This window comes from Macrosteles quadrilineatus, unplaced genomic scaffold (genome assembly GCF_028750875.1).
Source record: "Macrosteles quadrilineatus isolate MER2022 unplaced genomic scaffold, UCM_ALF_1.0 Scaffold_4__1_contigs__length_99947679, whole genome shotgun sequence".
In the NCBI taxonomy this organism is placed as follows: domain Eukaryota; kingdom Metazoa; phylum Arthropoda; class Insecta; order Hemiptera; family Cicadellidae; genus Macrosteles; species Macrosteles quadrilineatus.
The window spans coordinates 86,867,408-86,891,894 of record NW_026542597.1 but is presented as its reverse complement, the minus strand read 5'-3'; the positions used below and the strand labels follow the sequence as shown (position 1 = coordinate 86,891,894).

The window sequence follows — 24,487 nt, the reverse complement described above, 5'->3', positions numbered from 1 at the left end:
CGTTATGGAATAATAGTATAGCAATGTCTGGCTATATTATTTAGATCATCATTTTAATATGTTAATGTTCTTTTAGTCATGTGAATTTTAGTGAAATATGTATAAATAATACAAATAAATAAACAATTGCATGGTTATCGTTATAACCATGAAGGGTAGGTTAATTGTTCCAAGAAACATCTGATCATGATTGAATTAACTAAATATAATATACGTTTTACATTAAAAGGGGTTTCAAAAGCTAATAAACTATTCACATCAACTATTTATAGTACAATTTACAGTGATAAACAATTTACATGGTAGTTTTTATATTATTTGATATGTTGATGTATATCATGACTTGTTTGGAGGTATTAGATCTTCTGATGTAGTTTTCTCCAATTCCAGGCTATTTCCTATTCTGCGTTGATTTACTTCTTGCCGAAACCACTGGAACAGAGAAGAAAAATCATAGTCCATTTAAACTGGTTGGGTAAAAGGTATTTTGACAATCACTAAGATAATTAATTCTTCTTCTTAAAAAACATAATTGGGATATATAGTTTTGTTAAGCGTGACATAAACTCTTCATTAGTTCCAAGATATAATTTAAAAGTCCATCTTGCCTCATATTTTTAATGTGGACTTTACCAACGATTATATACTTATAAACTTCATAAATTCAAGACCCTCCCTTCCCTTTTAGTCATAACTAGCTGTGTACCCGTTCTACGCACGGGGATCTTATAATATTCAGTTGAAACCTTCTTATATAAAGAACAGCAGTTGGTTTGCATATTTTAAGATATGCTGGCCAAACTATTATACATAGCTTCATTTTATGTTGTTTTTTGTTGTTCCGGATCGGTATGACAATCAATAAAAGGTTAAATTACCTCTGTGTCTGCCGGTCGATCCTATAACGGTAGGCTTACTTTTATTTTTACTATCTGATCTCGTTTGCATGGCTCAATCACGTCCTGGTTGAAGTTCGTTCGCTACGCTCACTCACCTGTATGTTGGAGCTCGTTCGCTGCGCTCACTTTCCTTCAGGTTAGCTCGTTCGCTACGCTCACTTGCCTTCAGGTTAGCTCGTTCGCTACGCTCACTCGCCTCCAGGTTGCAAATTAGCTGTTGTCATAAATGTAAAAGAAATAATAGTGCTAGTGCTGCACCCTGTTGGTAATCCTTGTAACTTTAATGCTATTGAACATCACAGAACAGAACCAACTTGTTTAATTGAAACAGCTGTTAAGATTCAATAATTTCATTTCTCATAAGGTTAACATGGGCTTCCAGAAATTCCACGTCAAAAATCGACAAAAACTTGATTTTCAAGGGTTTACTGTTAAATATCTAACTGTCTCATATTCGATGAAATACGTCTAAAACCATCTCATATATGTATAGTATTTGGAAAATAAGTTTCAGGCGGGACAGTGCTATAGTTATTGAGGAGTAGTTGTAATAAAGTGCGTATTTTAGCGTTACCAAGAGAATGACAGATAGACAGACAGACAGACAGACAGACAGACAGACAGACAGAAATTGAGATAAGGTTTGATTCGGTTTCTCTGACCTATGAAATGTAAAAATAACCAAAAAGTTCATTATTCTAAGCAATGTACAGACAAAACTCTAATTTTATTTATATAGACTAGCTGTGTACCCGTTCTACGCACGGGGATCTTATAATATTCAGTTGAAACCTTCTTATATAAAGAACAGCAGTTGGTTTGCATATTTTAAGATATGCTGGCCAAACTATTATACATAGCTTCATTTTATGTTGTTTTTTGTTGTTCCGGATCGGTATGACAATCAATAAAAGGTTAAATTACCTCTGTGTCTGCCGGTCGATCCTATAACGGTAGGCTTACTTTTATTTTTACTATCTGATCTCGTTTGCATGGCTCAATCACGTCCTGGTTGAAGTTCGTTCGCTACGCTCACTCACCTGTATGTTGGAGCTCGTTCGCTGCGCTCACTTTCCTTCAGGTTAGCTCGTTCGCTACGCTCACTTGCCTTCAGGTTAGCTCGTTCGCTACGCTCACTCGCCTCCAGGTTGCAAATTAGCTGTTGTCTTAAATGTAAAAGAAATAATAGTGCTAGTGCTGCACCCTGTTGGTAATCCTTGTAACTTTAATGCTATTGAACATCACAGAACAGAACCAACTTGTTTAATTGAAACAGCTGTTAAGATTCAATAATTTCATTTCTCATAAGGTTAACATGGGCTTCCAGAAATTCCACGTCAAAAATCGACAAAAACTTGATTTTCAAGGGTTTACTGTTAAATATCTAACTGTCTCATATTCGATGAAATACGTCTAAAACCATCTCATATATGTATAGTATTTGGAAAATAAGTTTCAGGCGGGACAGTGCTATAGTTATTGAGGAGTAGTTGTAATAAAGTGCGTATTTTAGCGTTACCAAGAGAATGACAGATAGACAGACAGACAGACAGACAGACAGACAGACAGACAGAAATTGAGATAAGGTTTGATTCGGTTTCTCTGACCTATGAAATGTAAAAATAACCAAAAAGTTCATTATTCTAAGCAATGTACAGACAAAACTCTAATTTTATTTATATAGACTAGCTGTGTACCCGTTCTACGCACGGGGATCTTATAATATTCAGTTGAAACCTTCTTATATAAAGAACAGCAGTTGGTTTGCATATTTTAAGATATGCTGGCCAAACTATTATACATAGCTTCATTTTATGTTGTTTTTTGTTGTTCCGGATCGGTATGACAATCAATAAAAGGTTAAATTACCTCTGTGTCTGCCGGTCGATCCTATAACGGTAGGCTTACTTTTATTTTTACTATCTGATCTCGTTTGCATGGCTCAATCACGTCCTGGTTGAAGTTCGTTCGCTACGCTCACTCACCTGTATGTTGGAGCTCGTTCGCTGCGCTCACTTTCCTTCAGGTTAGCTCGTTCGCTACGCTCACTTGCCTTCAGGTTAGCTCGTTCGCTACGCTCACTCGCCTCCAGGTTGCAAATTAGCTGTTGTCTTAAATGTAAAAGAAATAATAGTGCTAGTGCTGCACCCTGTTGGTAATCCTTGTAACTTTAATGCTATTGAACATCACAGAACAGAACCAACTTGTTTAATTGAAACAGCTGTTAAGATTCAATAATTTCATTTCTCATAAGGTTAACATGGGCTTCCAGAAATTCCACGTCAAAAATCGACAAAAACTTGATTTTCAAGGGTTTACTGTTAAATATCTAACTGTCTCATATTCGATGAAATACGTCTAAAACCATCTCATATATGTATAGTATTTGGAAAATAAGTTTCAGGCGGGACAGTGCTATAGTTATTGAGGAGTAGTTGTAATAAAGTGCGTATTTTAGCGTTACCAAGAGAATGACAGATAGACAGACAGACAGACAGACAGACAGACAGACAGACAGAAATTGAGATAAGGTTTGATTCGGTTTCTCTGACCTATGAAATGTAAAAATAACCAAAAAGTTCATTATTCTAAGCAATGTACAGACAAAACTCTAATTTTATTTATATAGATATCTCAATTCCAATGTAAAAACTTAAAACAGTTATCATTCTACTTCTCTTACCTAAATCAAGGTCTTTCTAGGTTACTTGTATACCTAACTTTTTTCTTGTCTAGACAATGTTTAATAACAATTTCAAAACGTTAACCTGGCCTACTAGGAACGCACACAGCTACATTCCAAATGTATCCTAATAAAATTCAAATATCACTCACTGACTAACTGATCACTATATCTCAAAACTTACAAGCCATAAAACTCCGAAATTGGCATAGAGGTTCCAACCAATCTCTTGGTGAATAAGAAAGGTTTTCAAGAAATTCCATCAGAGCTCTGCCCCAATGGCTTTTAGTTTGAGCTCCATATCTCATAAACCGGACTAAAGACTTTACCCAGTTACTTAGCAATTCCTTCATCTTTATGATCCACAGTTACTCACTTTCAGCCCTACTCTACAAACCCTCTACTCACCACTTGGACCTAGCGTCCTCAGGTTCCTCACAGGTAAGGGTAGACTCGTCAAAGACCTTGCCGTCTCCGCAGGTGATCAGTCGGGGGTAGCCGTAAACACTTCTCTTCTACCCTCCCCTCTATGAACTATTTCTCTACTCACCACTTGGACCTAGCGTCCTCAGGCTCCTCGCAGGTAAGGGTAGACTCGTCAAAGACCTTGCCGTCTCCGCAGGTGATCAGTCGGGGGTAGCCGTTAACACTTCTCTTCTACCCTACTCTCTATGAGGTATTTCCCTACTCACCACTTGGACCTAGCATCCTCAGGCTCCTCACAGGTAAGGGTAGACTCGTCAAAGACCTTGCCGTCTCCGCAGGTGATCAGTCGGGGGTAGCCGTTAACACTTCTCTTCTACCCTACTCTCTATGAGGTATTTCCCTACTCACCACTTGGACCTAGCGTCCTCAGGCTCCTCGCAGGTAAGGGTAGACTCGTCAAAGACCTTGCCGTCTCCGCAGGTGATCAGTCGGGGGTAGCCGTTAACACTTCTCTTCTACCCTACTCTCTATGAGGTATTTCCCTACTCACCACTTGGACCTAGCGTCCTCAGGCTCCTCGCAGGTAAGGGTAGACTCGTCAAAGACCTTGCCGTCTCCGCAGGTGATCAGTCGGGGGTAGCCGTTAACACTTCTCTTCTACCCTACTCTCTATGAGGTATTTCCCTACTCACCACTTGGACCTAGCATCCTCAGGCTCCTCGCAGGTAAGGGTAGACTCGTCAAAGACCTTGCCGTCTCCGCAGGTGATCAGTCGGGGGTAGCCGTTAACACTTCTCTTCTACCCTACTCTCTATGAGGTATTTCCCTACTCACCACTTGGACCTAGCGTCCTCAGGCTCCTCGCAGGTAAGGGTAGACTCGTCAAAGACCTTGCCGTCTCCGCAGGTGATCAGTCGGGGGTAGCCGTTAACACTTCTCTTCTACCCTACTCTCTATGAGGTATTTCCCTACTCACCACTTGGACCTAGCATCCTCAGGCTCCTCGCAGGTAAGGGTAGACTCGTCAAAGACCTTGCCGTCGCCGCAGGTGATCAGTCGGGGGTAGCCGTTAACACTTCTCTTCTACCCTACTCTCTATGAGGTATTTCCCTACTCACCACTTGGACCTAGCATCCTCAGGCTCCTCGCAGGTAAGGGTAGACTCGTCAAAGACCTTGCCGTCTCCGCAGGTGATCAGTCGGGGGTAGCCATTAACACTTCTCTTCTACCATACTCTCTATGAACTATTTCCCTACTCACCACTTGGACCTAGCGTCCTCAGGCTCCTCGCAGGTAAGGGTGGACTCGTCAAAGACCTTGCCGTCTCCACAGGTGATCAGTCGGGGGTAGCCGTTGACACAGGTGATGAGACGCTCACAGTCTCCGGGCACAGCGAACCTTGGGAAGGGCCAGAACTTGGCTGCCACAGAGTGAGGGTCGACCTTGTCTGGGCACTTGAATCCGAGCACGGCTGTGGACATGGAGAGTTGTGTGAGATAAAAATATCAGCACAACTGTAAAATATAATTTTGTGTGTCCTCTGTAGTGGAATTTTTTTAAGTAACTCAAACTAACTTCAAGGGAAAAGGGGGCTGAGCCCTTTTAAAATTTGTATGCTGAGCATCAAACTCGGTTATCCCGCACGGCATTCCAAAATGTTAACTACTATGATATCAACACACCCATAAGTTTTGAGTTAACGTTGGTTCGATAAGTTTTGTTCCGGGATAAAATGGTTTGTAACAAACCAACCATCCTCTTTTGTTATACTTGTATTTGATAAGTTCTCGTCCTTAAAATGTGCAATATTCCAAATCGTTATAGTAGATTTCGTCAAAACCTACCTTTATGATGGTCATTTCTGCAATGGTATGTAGGTTATAAAAAGTATACCATAAATAAATGCTTATGGTTACATTTTAACCCTAAATGGGCCACAAAAATAAATGGATATTTTTATAAGAAAGTATGAGTTGTGTGCTCCAATGTTGCATGTTGAAAAACAACATTGAATGTAGAAATGTTTTACGGTTATTCTCCTTTACACTACTGTACTCCCATTTAACTCTGCTTTTTGCAAGCTTGACAAAAGTCTGGATCGACCTCTGGAAAAATCACTGGTGATTAACAGTTAGAGAGAATTATAACGACATAATTGGAACTAACAATCCATAAGTTGCAAATTCCTTCCATACGTTTTAGAACCAATAGAAAAGTTTGGAACACCTAAACTGGTTGTCACATATAAATCATAAACTAAGATAAAAAATAGACAATCTTAATCTCAAATTCCATTCCGGGTTCCCCAATTCTTGATTCATAGTGACTTATTCCTGCGATGGATATCTTTTAGTACGCCCTTTCCTATCCTTCTTCTCTTTCTTTCTTAATGATTCACCAAGTGGCAAGACCACTAGCTGTTCAAAGGCAAGACTTTTCCACCTTTATTCTCCCTGCCCACCCCAGATACCTTACATACCCTCAGGGTTGCATTGGTCGAGCAGCATATCAGGCCAGTTACAGGAGTGAGTCTTGTCGTCGTAGGCCAGGCCGGGCTCACAGGGTGTCTGGTAAGGGTACCCGTGCTCGCATTTGATGTAGTTGGTGCTGCAGGAGGAGCTCTCTGGGTAGATACCGAACTTGTACTCACAGCCTGGTGAGGACTCTGGTACCACTGTTTGAAAAAAACAGGGGGTTGAGACTACTGCTTGTGAATCAACAGTCAAATTGTTAGGCGAGGCGGGTTTTTTAATTGGACATGCATTTTTTTTCTAAAACATTATCCTCGAAAATAATGATCTTTAATGGTTAATTTTGAGGTAAAATCAAGAACCCACATCCATTTTTGAATGGTAAAGAACCTCCAAGGCATAGGAAATATTGTATTTGAGGCTCCACTACAGGAAAATAATCAAAATATCGACCTTGGCAAGGGTACTAAGATTGGCAATAAACGTTTTTTCTCTTGTCATATGAGACAATTTACATAAAGCTAAATTTTTGTATTGTTATCAAGATTGTATGGGAAAAAATGTCACTGCTACTAATAATATGAAATGTGAGATTACTTTAACTTTAAATTATACTGCTTTCAACATAATTTTAGCATAATTCAACATGATTCTAGTAAACGTTTCATGTATCTATCCACTCACTAGATCAATCTAGAAAATCTCTATTGCCTTCATATAAGCATCAATCTATCAGTCATATCTCCATTCTAGGAAAAGTTGTATAGTCACAGAACAATTCTATGAAATGTTTAATGGCTTTATCGTCCCATAGCATCATTCTAGGAAGTGCTTAATGACTTTTATTTTGTTACAGCATCATACTGTGAAATTTCTAATGATTTGATCAACTCACATCATAAGCCCATGAAAATAATGAACAATGTTTACTCACAAACTGCCTTCCTGTTTCCACACTCTACTCCCCAGTGGTAGTTGCAGTGGTTGTGGACGTTGCCCTTGCCGTCGTACAGGAGACCATTCTCACACTGCTCCAAGGTCAAAGTTCCATTGGTACACTTGAAGAAGTGGTCACAAGCCTCTGGGTGCTCGTAGGTCTGGACTCCGTACTGCTCTGGGCATCCTGGGGCATCTAGGACTGGCAGACAGTGACCTGGAAGAAACAAGGCTAGTAAAAGCTGGACAAAATGAAAAAAAATATATAAACTTGCAAATCAGATCAACATTTTATTTTTTGGAAGCCACAAATGACTGTCAAAAGTGTTTTCTTTTCCGATAAACAGATGGTTGCTACATGATTCAACCCATGCAATACGGAATGTGCTATATGAAAACTATATTCACCAAAACATATACCACCCTGGTTATTGCTACGGAATCTGCTGACGAATACCGTCCATATTAGTCTGTATTGCTGTTTTTGGGTGTGTTTAACTAAATTTTAATTTATTTTATTAATGAAAATTGACACTGTATACCCTTAATGACTGGAATTTCTACAAATAATTTGGTATGGACACTTTTGAACTTATTGCAACTACATTATTTCTTTTTTTAGGGGAGTGAGGAAAAACACTCCCCTACATACATTTTCCTACAGTTACCTAACAATGTACATGTTCTTTTACTGATTCGAGAAAGCAAAGTGGCCAATTCTCTCATCAGTGAGACAATGTTAACATAGTCTCACTCTAATTACTTTGTCTCACTCCAGATTTGCAACGTGAAGGCACGAAATAGTGAGCGCGTAACATGCAGGCAACGTCGTATGCGCGCGAAATACGTTCGCAGCACTGGCTGTAAATCAGCTGGTCAGCTGTTGTACTGTTGTATTTGTCACTTCACATTAAAATGTTATATTAAAAGTTCACTTCTGTGTAAAAATGGGTTATGTTTCCCCTATAAAAAAGTAATTTCCGGCCATATATGGCTATATCAAAATTCCATATATGTTTTTATAAAGCCATATATGGTTTAATATGGCCATATATGGAAGCAGATATGGCCAGATGTGGTTGTATCCATATATGGTGGTGTCCATATATGGTCATATATGTAGTCTATATATGGAATTATTGGCCATATATGGCCATACATGTTTTCTATATATGAAATGATTGTCCATATATGGCCATACATGTTTTCTATATATGAAATTATTGCCCATATATGGCCATAAATATCCTCCATATATGGAATCATGGTCTATATATGGCCATATATGACTCCCAGGTATGGAATTAAATTACTCATATACGGAATAATAATTTTCCATTTATGCTCATGTATAAATGAGTTTTTGACAATAACTGGAATTATTATAAGGAATTGTTGCCACATTTGGATTTTGTAACTGGACTCCTAAACACTTCTTTTAATATATATAATATTATACATCTTAAAGTTTGTGAGTTTGTGTATTTTCTTGTTGCTCTCGCAAGCACAAACTACTGAACTGATTGAGTTGAAATGTGGTACAGTAGGGGGGCAGATAAAATAGGCATTTCTCATTTAAAGTAATTAGTAGTAAAGTAATAAAGTATCCAGATTTTAACCCAGATGACAAAATCCTGTACATACATCTATTGTACAATTTTATTATAACGCAACAAACTTTAAAACTGACGTATAATTTTAAAATTGCAAGTGTAGTAGGCCTAAATAAAGAGAAAATTATATTTGCCTATCAAACAGCCGCAAATATCTATGTCCCGTAGTTAGGCTATATTAATAATAACATTCTTCAAATGACATAAAATGTCTAAGAAAATCTTATTTTACGAGACCAAATACAGCTTCTGTTATTCGTAATGGGTGTTGTTAAGACATTTGATATGAAGCGGTTGTGGTGTAGTGGTTAAAGGGGCAGACTCCCACGCTGGAGTCCCGGGTTCAATTCCCAATCGGCAAATTTAAAATTTTGTTTTGAAATTTTCGAATTAAAAATTTTTATTATGGTTTTAATGCATAGTTTATACTATTTAATGTTAAAATATGTTAAATTGTAATTTTTTTATTTATTTATATATTTTTATTTAAAAATTTCCATATATGGAGGATTCCATATATGATCATATCTGTTTATATTTGGTCCAAAACCAAATATAACCAGATAAAAAAAATTTTTATATGGCCATATATAAACTTTTTCATAAGGGTTCTACACAAATTTATTTGTTTTATGGTAACTGTAGGAAAAGTATAATGTGCAACTCGAGTTCAAAGTACAATTGCCTCACTCGAGAAACCATTCCTCACTCGCCTACGGCTCGTGAGTAAGGATTTCTCTCGAGTGAGTCAATTGCTCACTTTTCTCACTAGTTGCACAAATAACTATTACGCAGTGGGAGACTCCTCAGAGGATCAGACTACTCACTAAAAAACTTCTCTACTCTGTTGGACACAGACCTGGGATTGTTTGTCACTATGTATGTAGCTCTAATACAATAACTAACTACTGATCACTACTTACACTACCTATCTGAATCATTTTTTACTTACGGAAGCTACAACACTTTTATATCTTCACACTAGTTTATATTTTTACTTCATGATGATTTAGTTATATTTATTTTAAGCTAATTATTTTCATAGCTATGACTAGTACCTCCATAAATCAACAATACTTCGTGGTTTTTCTATAATGAAACTATCAAAAACATTATAATAATCTCAACCGATTTCTATGCCTGTAACGGAACAAATATGATTTTTTAATGGCCAAAAGTGTGTTTTACAAGATATCATACACGTCTCACAGCTAAACAAAAAATTCACACCGATGTATGAGGCAAGGCAGAAATGTCAACGCCATCAAAAGGTCGAGAGAAAGTGCTTTGCCCTAAATAATTAAATCGATTATTTTGGCCTCATTGTTGCTGTTATGCAATGTAAACAGCTGACAAACTGCCTTAAATGGGAATTGATTTGCTTTTACTATTGATATAACTTTACTTTCCTTTCTCGAATTAGAGTTGTACCCTAAAGTTGGGATAGAGTCTCGGATTTTGCTGTTGTCAATTGCTGTTTTTTTGGAAACATTAAATTTTTAACTAAGTTTAAGGGTATATCTTATTGTACATCGTATAAACTACAATAAACTGTAAAACAGTAATAGATTTCACTAAACTGGACCGTATGGAATTAAATGTCTGAACTTGTATCCGAAAATCAATGATATTTTCAATGATTGATGTAAAGAAATATAATCTTGTTGGAATTGTGGATATTTATAGCTATGCACTGTGGATTCGATGCTCCCTGGTGTGTATTAACGTCCGAAATAGTGAGTACTGCCACTATCCGCAGTACTACCCTGATAATTAGACCAATTAGTTTATTACGAGAAAAAAATGTGGTTCGAATTCCACTATAAACTGTAGGTCCCTTAGTTGACATTGGCTGTATGGGCTATTAATTGACAGCTGTGTCTAAGGAACATGTCGGCCTTAATCACTAACAAGGCTACAAGATCACGCCACTCATCCTTCACCCATAGTTGGATTAAAATACACACCTAGTGACTTCCCCACATTAAATAATTGATATCGCTTTCATTCTGTTTAGCTCGTGGTACATTTTTATCTTGCTACATTTTGGATTATATGTAACGTTTAAATGATTATCAATTATTGAGCTTGAAAATATAACTGTTAACGTGCGTAACAAAAACTACGTTCAACGTAAAATGTTCGTATTCCTGGATAATCATAACCTATAAAAATGGCAGTAAATGACATCCGACAAGTCGCCGTAGCTGACCCCCTTTCACCGGAAACCTGGAATATCGTGATTTATTACATTGTATAACGCGTGATATAAGCCTAACGTCACACCTTTCATAACTCATCATCGACGTGACGCTAGAGCTACATAGAAGTATCTCCAGCTGTGTTATTGTTGATCATATGATTGATTGTTGAATTGAAACGACATAAGCATCGATGAAATAACACGTAGAAGATGATATTGACACTGGAAAATTGTATTGGCTTTTGGTCTTTTACAACATATAATTTATTATTTATTTTGTGAGAAAATCATTTAACAGAAGACGTCCAACAACGAGAAAGTTTTAGAAATCAGCTAAAATCTGATGAAAAAGGCTTGAAAATACGAAATTCAAATATTATCCTGCTAAATAAGAGTAGATACTTAAGTAATAGTTTCGTTCTTATTTCGAAAAAATTTGTTTGGTAGGTTTAGTTTATGAGAAACGACAAAGTATACGGAAAATCATTAATCACATTGATTAATGATTGCCCTTTCCTGGGTTTTACTTATATTACATTATGGGTGCCTAAAATATCATAAAATTTTTTATCACAACTTATTTATATTGAGAATTTTTATAAATATACACCCCTGTTACATTATATCCAAAAAGAGGGTTATAATCTTTTGGGCCAATGAATTTCTAGTACAATATTACAACCAATAAATTGGTCTGCTGTTGAGGGTTTTTTAGAGGAATATTCCAAACAAGACTAGATTAATGTTAACGACGTGCATTTCTCTAGTTTCAAACGTTTCTATCAGAAAGAAATTTGAAGCCGCAGCGTTTCTTTGACGTTCCCAATGTTTTTCCCGCGCCAGAAAGTGAGTCGAATCTGGACCAACTAGAGTGGAGTGAAGCGAAGTGCTAAAGTCGAGTAGAAATCGAGAGTAGTTGTTACTCTGTCACTCCCTCACACCTTGACCCCGGTCACTTTCGCTGGTCGGCTTCCGAACAACCTACTATAGCCTGTAACTATGGAGATGGCCTGCTTACAGTAGGGCCATAGTGCCTCCATTGACATGGATTTTGAAGTAGACATCTCATCATAGACCACCATCGCCTCCTCTGATACAAGGCCGCGGCGAGACTTGGCAACGTCGCAGCCCAGGCCTACCTAAACAGCTGTTGCATTCATAATGGAGCTTCTGCGGAAACGTTATGTTTACACAGTTACTGTTATAACCTTGGTATTAGGCCGGCGCGACCTTGCCACACACCAACGCCACAGCCTTTGGCTTAGCAATTTTTTTAAAAATAAACCATACTTGAATGACCATCTAAGAGTGTAAGAAAGCTGTTGTCAAAAATAACTTTACTCTTTTTACCCTCTTATTACTACTCGACCGCCCTGCAGAAAATAGATTTCCTAAGACAAGAAATGTGAATGGGGGGCTGATAGAAAATAGCAGTCCTCATGTCAAATCATTAATATCAACCTGCTAATATTCCTCAAACGCCCTGATTCCAGCTGAATTTATGTCTTCGGCATCCTAGATGGCTAGATTAACTGTTGAATTTGCAGATAATTTATGGAAAACACTGGTTCTCATACCAGTAGACACTATGAAGTTCTGATGAAGTTTGGATTCTTAAATTTGAAGCTATGATTCAGTCAAGAAGTTCTTTGGATCAATAAATTAAAGCTATGAGTCAATTACACTTGGGTAAGCTCACGCTAAAGATGTCCACAAAAGTGTAAATTGATTTTTACTTGGATTACTGGCTTTCTCCAGACGACTCAAAAAACCCGTTCATCAAACAAACAATCAAGAATTCAGAGCAACGATTAGGCCTCAATTTCGTCTTCTTCGTTAATCAAATTCTGGATTTTACTGTAAGGTGTGATATACTCTACCCTGTGCTATGTTTTCATCAGGATTTGATTCAAAATTTAAGATGTGAATTTATAGCAAACCCAAGCTTTCAATCTTGGGATCTCAGATATGATCTCCTTTAAGCCACAGAGGTGATGTAATAAGCTGATAATGATACTGTACTCCGCCCTTGGCCTGCTTGCTATGTGACTGGGTCTCACAGTTCAAGTATCTACCATGTTATTTGTACCTAGCGCTGCCTCAAGTTGGTCAAAGTGGCCAAAGACACTTAACACTTGCAGTTAGTGACTACAAACGTTGCATTGCTGTAGTTAAACGATATTTTCTGCTGTCAAACCTGGTGGCATTTATAATCAAAATGTTCACACGTTTAAAGGGAGGTGGTCCAAGTAAGGTACCTAAAATCTTTTACGGATGAGACAAGAGTTCGAACCTACCCTCTTGCACCAAAGAGACACTAGTAACCACCCCTTTGCTGACTAAACGTATTAAAGGTATCGTAATCATGCATCGCTTGGTGATGTATTCTTTTACTGAACCAACCTGTTCATTGGGGTTCTTATTGGACATTAAAGAGCACGCAGTTATAAGTTTTCACACCTTTACACTTTTCTAGAGTACGAGGCTGTAGCTGCTAAACGGGCCTATCTCGAAAACTGATGTTTTGAGATACCTAATCGCTGTTTAAGTTTAGAGGTTATGTTTGGCTGTCTGTGTTGGCAATCTTCTATGCTTAAAGGGTCTGGTGACACCAGCTGACTTTAAGAGTCAAACCAAACAAACTGAAATACACTATTCCAAGTGATCAAAGATTATACTGAAAGATATAAGGAAGCGAACTAGCAAATCTCATCTATAGGGCTCATCTCGTCTTAGCACCTACAGCCTCAATTATGGCTACAAAAAGCTATACAACTGCAAACAAAAAAGTCATATTCTGAGTTATCAGATTTTTATTTTGCATAAATAATTTTTGTTGTGGATTATATCTATCCTATTGTTGGCCGGCTACCCTAACAGCTGAGAGGTTGTAGTACTAGACCAACAGTTAAAAGTTTGCCGTATCAATTCTGAGAAAGGTCAGTAGCTTTTTGGCAGTTAGAATCTGGACCCAGCTGTCCCTTATCATTGGGCTTTAAATAAATGATCCTGGCTAATGAAACAGCTGATCTTGGTCAGTAACAAAGCTACAAGGATCATCACATTTCATTCTACATTCATTCCTCATCCATATTTGGGTTAACTTAAAATACCTAGGTGGCATTCCCATCATAATTGATTATGCTAACAATAATGTTTTCAGCTAGTTTGTTTTCTGAAGCTGTCCATTATCCATACTAGTCTTGCCATGTTCTTGGTCTCACTTACCTGAAGGCTGTATGTGATTACTATTCAAAACTTTGACAGAAATTTCATTATACTATTGAATCAGTGATTAATTGTTGCAATAAAATAATTTATGATTGAAAACTAATTTAATATAATGCAACCCTTTTAAACCTTTCAAATGACCAACCAGCTCAGCAATTAAGCTTACAAGACCTTGAGGTGCCCAAGTAAGAAAGAGTTGATATGGCGATATGAAAGTGAAGTGGACAAGATTAGCCAAGAGGTATAGAATTTAGCAGCAACGGCGGCGGTCACCTCATTTACTTGCGTAACACCCCCACACCTTTCCCGGTCACTCGACAATGTAGCGGACTAAACTGACAGTTGTTGCCTTAAATGTTACTTTACTATACCTGAACTGTATAAGAAAAACTGAATAAATTACTTCAATGTTCGTAAAAGTCCATTAAAAACTGAGATCTAAACAATCATCGATTTTCAACTCAAACTCACTATTTGCGATTACCCAACATTACAAATTACTTACCAATCTTGCAACACATAAGAGTTGATATCTTATATATTTTCCCAAACTTAATATGCGAAAAATATTATTCAAACACTGTAATGTATGAAAATCGTCAATTTCTTTCGGACTAAAACTTGTTTTTTTCTAAAACTTCTTCTTTTTCTGTGAGCCACTGGCAGATTGTGCTCATGTAAATTTAATTCTTTCTATCGACTTTGTGAACTTTTTTACCGGGTCAAACCACACTATAAAAACAGACCACGCTACAGGATCCATGACGTCACACTAGTGGATAGATTTCATTGACAAATTCATTGTCATCGCCATTCCCATATGTTTTAGGTAAATAAACAAGCTGGCTGTTTGTGTGATTTTAATGGTAAGATTTTAGTACATCTATCCACCACTGTGACGTAGTGTTGCGCTGCCAGTGCTGCAGCATGGCCTGTCAAACTGATAGGACCTATCGTAAGCTATAGCACCTTTTATGGAACGTAAGCTAACTCAGTATCAACAAAATACGGAACTATTTTTGTAAACTATCACAATCTATGTTTGGCACAAAGAACTATGCTCTCTCTAATGGAAGATAAGTGAGAGCCGGCCCATCTATATCATACATAATTTTGATCACAGATTTGTTGAAATACATACAGTTGGTAACAGTTACCATGCAATGATAATTTTTCCCTATTCCCAGTTAAAATGTAAAATAGTTTAAGCCCTAATATGAACTAGCCTTGGCAGAGTTGCTAACGTCTCTATGATATCCGATTTTATCAGTTTCATTCATGATGAAGGTCTTTTACAATCTGACACCTGTTATCTTCACCTTCCGTAAACAAAACGATCAATCATATTGAATAAGTCATATCGTCTTACTTACACTATACAAACTCATAACACCCTGTAGTTTAACGAAGCCTGTATCGTCAAAAAAAAATCTCATTTTCGTATTAGAGAGTCCAATTAACTGACAGTAACATTTTAATAGTATATTTCACATAGACTCTCATGTAAAACACTTTCTCGCTACGAAATAGGCCTTTCGTGACGATTTTTGGACGATACTTTATATCACGATAAAAAGAAACGACTTCATCAAACTTTAAAAAAATCATCTGATATTTCTAATCTAAACACATAACAATACGGCTATACATTAATTTTAGTGTAAAATTCAGCTGATTGAATATCAAAAACTGCAAAACAAATACATAAATCACAATGGTTATTTATAACCGGGAACTTCAGTTGTAACTTTGTTGATGGCAAAGTATTGTTTGTGTAGCGAAAGTAATGTTTATGTCAGAAAAAGTCAGCTGATCACTATTTGTTTTTGGTGTAATTAACGATTTTCGAAGATCTCAGCTGTATGGAAATGGGCTATTTTCGATACTTTACTTTTGAATACTGGGTGATGAAAAATGGTTTATGTCAACTGTTTGTGTATTACGGTCACTACACTATTACGGATTAGATTTAATAAATATTTGCTGAAATTAAATGACCCTGAGACTCTCATCATGAGAAAATGTTTGTTTGCAATACGAAATGCTTAAATAGTTTTTGTAATAACAATAAATTAATAGTTTTTTTTCATATCTCATACGTTCGTTTTAGTGATATCATCATTGATTTTAAAATCAATTGAAACTTATCAAACGAAAAATAGAACGATAAACAAATTAGATTTGTATCGTTTAGGAAGATAATAATAAATTTACACCAAACATTATGTGTAGTAGTGTGAAATAAATGTTATACTGTACCTAAAAATAAAACGGTGGTGCATGTTGTGCTTTAATTGAATAAGCAGTAAATGCAACATGATAGAGATAACTTTTGATAATAAACCGTTACTTTGTATATTTATCTTACAACAGAGAATATTAATTACTGACTGTTGAAAACATTATACAGTCAATTAGAAGTGTAAAAGTGATTTGTTATGTTTCCTTCTCTATAAATGTTTACATTTACTCCAAGAAGTAGTTAGGCAATTTTAACGGTCAAGATAAATCTGTTAGATTTGAAACGCTAGTAATTACAGCATACTTAAAGGTCAAAGAATCAGGCATTCAGGAAGGTTACAGCAAGGTCAACTACTTGACCGTTGTCCGATACAGTACATAAATGTCACGTGACATTAGAGGGCATTGTGGGTATTGTGGACATTATAGGGCATTCTGGGTAATAAGAGAGGTTAGATCTGTAAACAATCCTTAGGTGCCAATAGAAGGCCGTCAAAACAATCTGATTCTTAAACGAGGGTAAAATAATTGTTAGTTTGCTTTGACAACAAAATATTTGGCAATGTTGGAAGTGGTTATCACAAACAAATACTGTATTGATGCAAAAGCGTCGACTATGTGCATCAAGCGTCGTTAAATGTGCATTTCAATCTATTATTTTAATTAACTGTAGCATACATCGACCACACTTTCTTGGGCTGCAGCTAGTTGTGAGAAGGAAAATGAATTCAGATGAATTAAAACAGTGTGCTGATGCAAAATACCTATTTTTGTATAACCAACTTTTTAACAAAAGATAAGTGAATTGTAATTATTAGGAAAGATTTCATTTGACCATCTGCAGCAGATGGTTTAATACTAGTATACTACTCACCGGTACATAGACCAAATTATAATTGTTTTAACTGTATAGGAGTAAAGTATAGCAAAGCTATTGGTGGGTCCAATCCTTTCTAAAGGACTGAAATTCAGCACACTGACTACTAGCATTGCGTACTTTTGTGCTATGAATCTGTCATACCATAAATGTATAGTATTTTTACCTCAAATTGGAACTACATCAAGCGTGCAGATTTTTTTTGTTTCAAGCCTCATAATAACTAAATTCATAGGGTTCGTAAACATACTTATTCTGTTGAAGAACTTCACCACTGAATAAAATTACTCCTATTAAGGTTTAAAGGATAGTGTAGACGATGACGAAATGTGGTTAAATTGTTATTCTGTGAACAGAACGACACGGAGAGGAATCCGGACTCCTTAAGGTGATAGGAAACTGGAACCTTTTGTAGTCAACACAAACCAGTGATAAACTGACTTAACTTTATTGTATAAACTATCAAGGAACATATTATAACATAAAATTGCAATCATCACCATTTCTCAAATTTGGTTTCTTGAAATTTATTTGGATTTTTAATAACTTATATGATCTTTTTTGACATTTGAAATTACGTTTTCTACAGATCCGGTTTCCTCAATTCTTTGATCAGTCTATTTGTTGATGTGTAGGTCATAAAAACATTATTTCAAACTTTCTTGACATAAAACCAATTATTTACTTTTAACACATTCTTCTAGGAGTTATACCCTTTGAAATTGCGAAAACACCATGTTCTCATCGTGTCCTATATTTACAATACGTTCCCAATAACACTAAACCTCATAGATAAATATACAACAATTTACATCAGCTGATTGGTAAAAAAAGAAACAGGGTTACCAACGTATGGGCTTGTTTTGTCATTAAGTGTCTCACGGTAGTTCCAATTTGGGTTGCGTTTGAAAAAAAAATAACCTGCATAAGTGAAAATTATTATCAAGAATTAGAGAAGTGCAGTTTTGATAGTAGTACATATGAGAAACTTGTTGAATTAAGTGCTAATCGAATGAAACATTGACTTTTGTACTGTTATATCAGTAACCAAAGATTAATCATTGGCTACAGCTGATTCACAGATGAGATGTCTATTTATCCCAGTGGTATTGTTAATATCAATTTTATTTACGTACCATACGTGTCCTTTACCATTAAACCTTTATTAAAAGTTGTGTTAGTAAACATAAAGAAATCAAACCAAGTAAAAACCACCACCACACTCTAACCTCTCAAACACCCACATCTTCATCTCCCTCCAGGGGTTTAGGTGGAAAACAAGGACAACTCAAGGTCAACTGATAAGACTTACCGGAGGCTACTAGGAGCGCCGTGACGACAAAGACAGACACCATGGCTATAGCTGGAACTGGATGTACTGGAGTCGGTCTAGACGGTCTGCGACGGTGGCGCACCACTGCGGTTGAGTTGTTAATTACTCCTAAGACATATCCACTCACTTACATAAGCCGCTACGACCCAGTTATTCAGGATAATTGTGGTTCAGGTTGTCTGGAGTTTGCTAATTGAAGTGTTAATCCTTTGGAATCTAGGAATTTGATGTTTATTGGTTATTTTGTTGTATGAGAAAGTTTGAGTTTCTGTAAGGAAGAGATTAGACCATGTAGGGGGCCAGAGACTACAGTTAATGGATTTTGAATTTTTAACCGTTATTTTGGGGTTTAGATTAATTTTGTTGCTCAAAGACTTTTTGTAGCTAGATTGGTGTGTGGATCAATTAGAAAAAACCTTTCTAAGCTTTCCTAATTGGAAAGAGATAATTACCATGGCTAAATATAATAAAATACTATATAAGGATAGTTATTAATAACACGAGAATTGTTTAATTAGGAATTAAGCATACACTCGTATATATTTTATGCTTCAAAAAGTATTTTTATTGACGCGTTAATTAAACAGTTTAAGTGAAGGTTCTTTACGGTTACCTCCATAACCATAAATGCCTCATTAACCATAATGACAGCTGTCATTATGGTTAACGTAGTACAAATAAAGACGGGGTTATGGTAGATAAATTAATTGTTTAACCGTACAATTTTTTATAGAAACGATTTGATGGTTTTAACTATAGTTAGCTCGTTTTTTTTATAATAACTCGATATCGTAAAGAAATGTTTATTCATGAATGAAAGAACAATTGACATTATTTTTAACTGTGTAATTTTGATTTTAGTTGTTCATCAATACAGTTGTTAATGCTATATAGCTACTCGTTTTAATCCCAAGAAGGAAAAAAATACCCCCGCCGCAGCAAACCTGTAGACTTAGCGAATTTCCATTTGCCTAATTGAATTCACGCTAAAAATTTTCCTTAAAAATATCACATTTATTTCCGATTTAAATAGAATTATTTTAACTAGTACTTGCTGCAACAGGGAGGGTAAAAAAGTGTTTAATTTTGTAAAATGTTAAGTTAATCCCAAATTAGATCAAAATATGTTCATAAACAAGCAAACTACAACAGTTTACTTATTCCCCATAAATATAAAAAAACAGATTTAAACTAAACATTTTTTATTTTCTCCGTAACCATTGGGCGCATAATAACGCTTCAATTTACTAAATGATTTGTATTTTTAAGCTATACAAAATGGGTTGGAAAGAAATTGCAATTTTTTTTTGTTTTTTGGATAAATAAATTGAAATGTTCAATCTATAAAACTCCCCATAAACAGCCGTTCACATAGTCCAATCATGCTGGTTCGCAAACTCGTTAGAATAAATTTAGGATTACGAGTTTATATCAAATGTAATCATATCGAATCATTTTTACTCGAGTTATCGTGCTAACACACACACACACACACACACATATATATATATATGTATATATATATTTGAATTTGAACGGATTGTGTTTTTGCCCTCTAGGAACCTCAAAACGAAAAAGTAAATCGGTCCCGGGTCCAGGAGTCACCATGAGAGCTACGGTAATAGCTTATTCCCATTCGCTAAAAGGCTACATTAGCCCCACAATGCACCCATTGAAATCAGCTGTTTTGCTGCAGCATGTTATAACAGTGTGAAAAACTCATAAACAACCAACAAACATGTTAACCTAATGGAAAATTCCACTTGACAGTAAACACTGCAGTTTTGGCTGAAACAATGCAACATTGTTTTTTTTTTTTGGCTGATAGAAAGAAGCAACACTGAACACACTTCAATGAAAAAACAGGCATACTCAAATAAGGCAATAGGTATAAATTCTTCCACGGTTCATGACATTTTCAATCAATTCTAACCTTCAATTGTAGACATGATCGCACTACGCATTTTATTCGCATTGTTCGCAATGATGATAGTGATGTCAGGTATTTATACTATGTTTATTAGCTTTTATAATATTTAATTTATTAATTACCCACAATATTCATATCATAAATATATATGTATGATTTTGACATTTTAATCATTATTAGAATATTTACTTACTATCCATTCGTGTTCACTTTTAAATGTGTGGTGAATAATATCGTTGCATTTTCATACATCAATAACGATACGTATTATTAATATAGTTTTAAACATTGAATAAGTAAACATACATACACACTTTTAAACATACATTTGGAGAAAGTATTGTTTTCTTAAGTATTTTCGAGTTTGAGTTGTGAGTATATATATCCGTTTTGGGTCCCCCTGAACCCAAAAAAGTGGTGTTCAAAGTAATTTCTGTGTGTATGTGTAACGTTAATTTCATAATAAAAAATATAAAATTGAATTTGAGGCATTTATAATTTTATTTTATGAACAAAACTAATATTTCATTAACCTTCATTATAGTCAATCAGAAGCCTCCAAATGACACTGCTGGCAAAACTAATCCTGAATAACAAATTGTCCATACCGTTGATTTTATGATGTGGATTGAAATACATAAAAATTTGTTGGCAATATTTCAAACAGCTGATTTAAACAAATTAAATAAATACTGTAATAATATTAAGGAATAAGTCATTGGTTAAAGAAATAAGTCAATTTTTGAAGAAATATCCATTGATTAAATAAGTTTCCAATTTTGCCGTACCATCCTCGGCTCTCATCCTCAGTTTCATGAGAATTATTTTCAACGATATATATGACTAAAATTATATGACTTAGCTAATGCAACTTGTTTTGTTAAAATTCTGACTAAATAAATTATTTGACTTGATTTGATTCATATTTATTTTTGTTAACACAGTTATGTTACAATTTTTTTAGGTTTGGGACTATTATGATAGCTTTTCGTTTCAGGACAAACTACTCAATATGTTATTCGATTATACCTTAAAACATATCATTGATTTTTGATACTGCAACAAGCAGAAGTGTACATTTAATATTGTGTTTCTAGCGTGTTTATGTTTATATTATTTGTGTTGGAAAACAATTTATTCGTATTTTTACTAGACTTGATCATACTTTGGATACATTGCAGTTAATTTAAACATGTCTAGCTACACAGCCGTTTAAATTAAACCAAAGATAATATTTTAAAGCTGTTTACAGTTGGTTTTTGTTTATAAAATCATTAGAAAGAGTGTTATTTATTTATTGTTGATAGTAAAAGTTTAAATTTGAGGGTCTTGAATTTTGGAACGGACAGAGTGACAGTTACTTACTGTATGATATACAGTATATTATATTTTAACCAGTGCTTTGTAAGTTGTTTGCCAATAATATTCACAAATTTGTGTATTAATGAACAACAAGGATATGTTTAATAAACTAAAGGTGGTTAATGTATCCGAATTTTTTTTTTTTCAATGTAAAATATACTTAATGAGCTTCAGGGAAAGAGGCCCAACCATAATCGAAACATTTTGGCTATTTTTTAAGTGTCATTTTAAGTGTACGTCATAACAATGTACGATGTTTTATACACCACCATACCATAGATAAAACATACTCTATGACCATACCCTTACTTTGAATATTTGTTTTACCCAATAATTGACTTCCAATATTTTTTCAAATCACTTTTTAACATTAAATCATATAGGTCTTATATCACATACAACATTTTCACGAGTTCATCGGCTCCACTTTTTTACTATCCCAAGTAGCCTAAATAAGTGTTCAATGCCTGTATTAACAAAAATTTACTGTTATCAAGTTAAGTAATACAGTTGAATTTCGTTCTAAATCAAACGGAGAATAGAACAACCATTTTTATTAAATTTTCATGGAATATAAATAGTTCTTCTTCACCCTGAGCTCGTTACAAGGCACGGCTATAGCGGCTAGTATTATATACATGTTATGTATGTATATATATTAAGTAGTATGTATAAACTGATATACATTATATATATTTTCAGCCCTACCTCAAGCTGATGGGTGTCGCACGTTCAAGGATTGCAAACCCGACCAGTTTTGCAACTCTCTAAAGAAATGTCAGAAGAGAGTCTTCTAACAATTTGTCAGTTTTGTCTCTGATCATGAATTAGCAATCGAAGCATAATATCTGCATTAAACTAAAAGCAAAGATTCGTCTTACTTTTATTCCAGACCCCCTGCTCACAACACATTCTTAATGAGTAATTCCTTGGATAAATCGTTTTAAACCTGAGCGAAAATGTTTTGACATTTTTCTTAAGTGGCGTAGATTGAAATAAGATTTGATGATGGATATGTACGTTGTACTATGAAGTGTACTATGTAAGTCATTTAATATTTACATGGAAATTTCTCATAGGCCTGTTCAACAATAAGTGATCATGTAAGCCACCGGCCGGTATAAGCTGCTGTAAAATTATGTTTTCAAAAATATCTTTATATATTAACTATTTTTGAGGAGCTACACTGAGAAAAAATGTTACTGAAAACTATTGCATCCATAATGTCCAATAAACCTTGACAGTATCAACTAAAGACAAAATTACAGCTTAAAAAGTACCGAATTACTTATTTAAAACGTTTAGGGGTTATATATAAAATCAATGCATTTTTACAACACAAAAACAGTTCATTTTCATGACTTTTACTAACTCCTCTATCAAAATTCTTAGTTCAATAAACGTTATTCAAAGTTTTCTTAGCCTACCCAGGTCATAAGTTCAATAAAGAACTAATCCAAAAAGTTTATTTGAAATATTGTAGCCTCAATACCATTAAGCTTCTTACAAATTAAAAAGTTCTAAATAATTAATTACATGAAATAAGTCGATTTCTGTATAAATATATTTATAGTAATTGTGTAAAGTACCAATGCATACACGTCATTATTATGTTTCTTACTTTCATTTATGAAAGTAAGACAACAATGGATCACAGAACATTTGAGTGGCAATTGCACACATTGTCTAGTTGTTTCTTTTTATTTACTTTTTCTTTAGGTTCTGTAGGTATCTAAACAAACAGACATTCCATTGGAATACTTTCCAACGTCATAATCATAAGAAGGTGTGTAAACGCTATACTGCCTTTCTAAAATTTATCTTTAAAATGACATTTTCCTGGAGAGTGAGTCATAAGAGAAAATTGAACTGAATTTAATTCTGTATTCAAGCTTATTCATTTGCTGTAAGCTTCACTATAAGAATTTGTTTTCTTGTATGAACAAAAAAGTAACAGGTGACTCTTTCTTAAGCTGAAAACATTTTCAAAACAATTAATGGGTAAATGATTATGGCACAAACCAATTTTGTAAGGTAATATTTTATTCAAACAATAATTTATGAGCCTGAATAACATAAAAAGATTTAAGGAAAATTCAATGTAAAAAAATATATGTCTTACCTCAGTCATAAAATGCTGAACATACGTCTTAAAGTTTTCATTAATGAATGCTTTTCAGACCAACTCGTAACAAACTAAAATATGAATAAAACATCATTTACTTCATATCTGATTTTAATATTATAGAACACTGGGTAGGCTATCAGTAATTAATTGCCAT

The 24,487-nt window shown here is 35.1% G+C and overlaps 1 protein-coding gene and 1 long non-coding RNA gene across 2 annotated transcripts; one reads left to right on the top strand and one right to left on the bottom strand.

The window, feature by feature from the left end:
- Positions 1 to 247: 247 nt before the first annotated feature.
- On the bottom strand, positions 248 to 19,024 carry LOC128992208 (protein obstructor-E-like). The gene is made up of 5 exons (XM_054415672.1): positions 18,893 to 19,024; positions 7,414 to 7,632; positions 6,488 to 6,682; positions 5,269 to 5,479; positions 248 to 432 (listed from the first exon to the last, which is right to left on the bottom strand). Exons 1-5 carry the CDS (start codon positions 18,933 to 18,935, stop codon positions 414 to 416), a joined length of 687 nt encoding a protein of 228 aa, XP_054271647.1. The 5' UTR covers positions 18,936 to 19,024; the 3' UTR covers positions 248 to 413.
- A 1,794-nt stretch (positions 19,025 to 20,818) lies between these two features.
- LOC128991416 (uncharacterized) lies at positions 20,819 to 23,076 on the top strand. Its single transcript, XR_008490638.1, has 2 exons — positions 20,819 to 20,915; positions 22,908 to 23,076. It is a non-coding gene; the product is annotated as an uncharacterized LOC128991416 (long non-coding RNA).
- Positions 23,077 to 24,487: the final 1,411 nt, after the last annotated feature.

What these genes read in the sequence shown, in the direction of transcription:
- LOC128992208 (XM_054415672.1), bottom strand. Translation starts at nt 18,935, where the DNA reads ATGGTGTCTGTCTTTGTCGTCACGGCGCTCCTAGTAGCCTCCG. An exon ending in GGCGCTCCTAGTAGCCTCCG is followed by an intron (nt 7,633 to 18,892) that starts GTAAGTCTTATC and finishes TGTTTCTTCCAG; the next exon opens with GTCACTGTCTGCCAGTCCTA. An exon ending in TGGAAACAGGAAGGCAGTTT is followed by an intron (nt 6,683 to 7,413) that starts GTGAGTAAACAT and finishes TTTTTCAAACAG; the next exon opens with TGGTACCAGAGTCCTCACCA.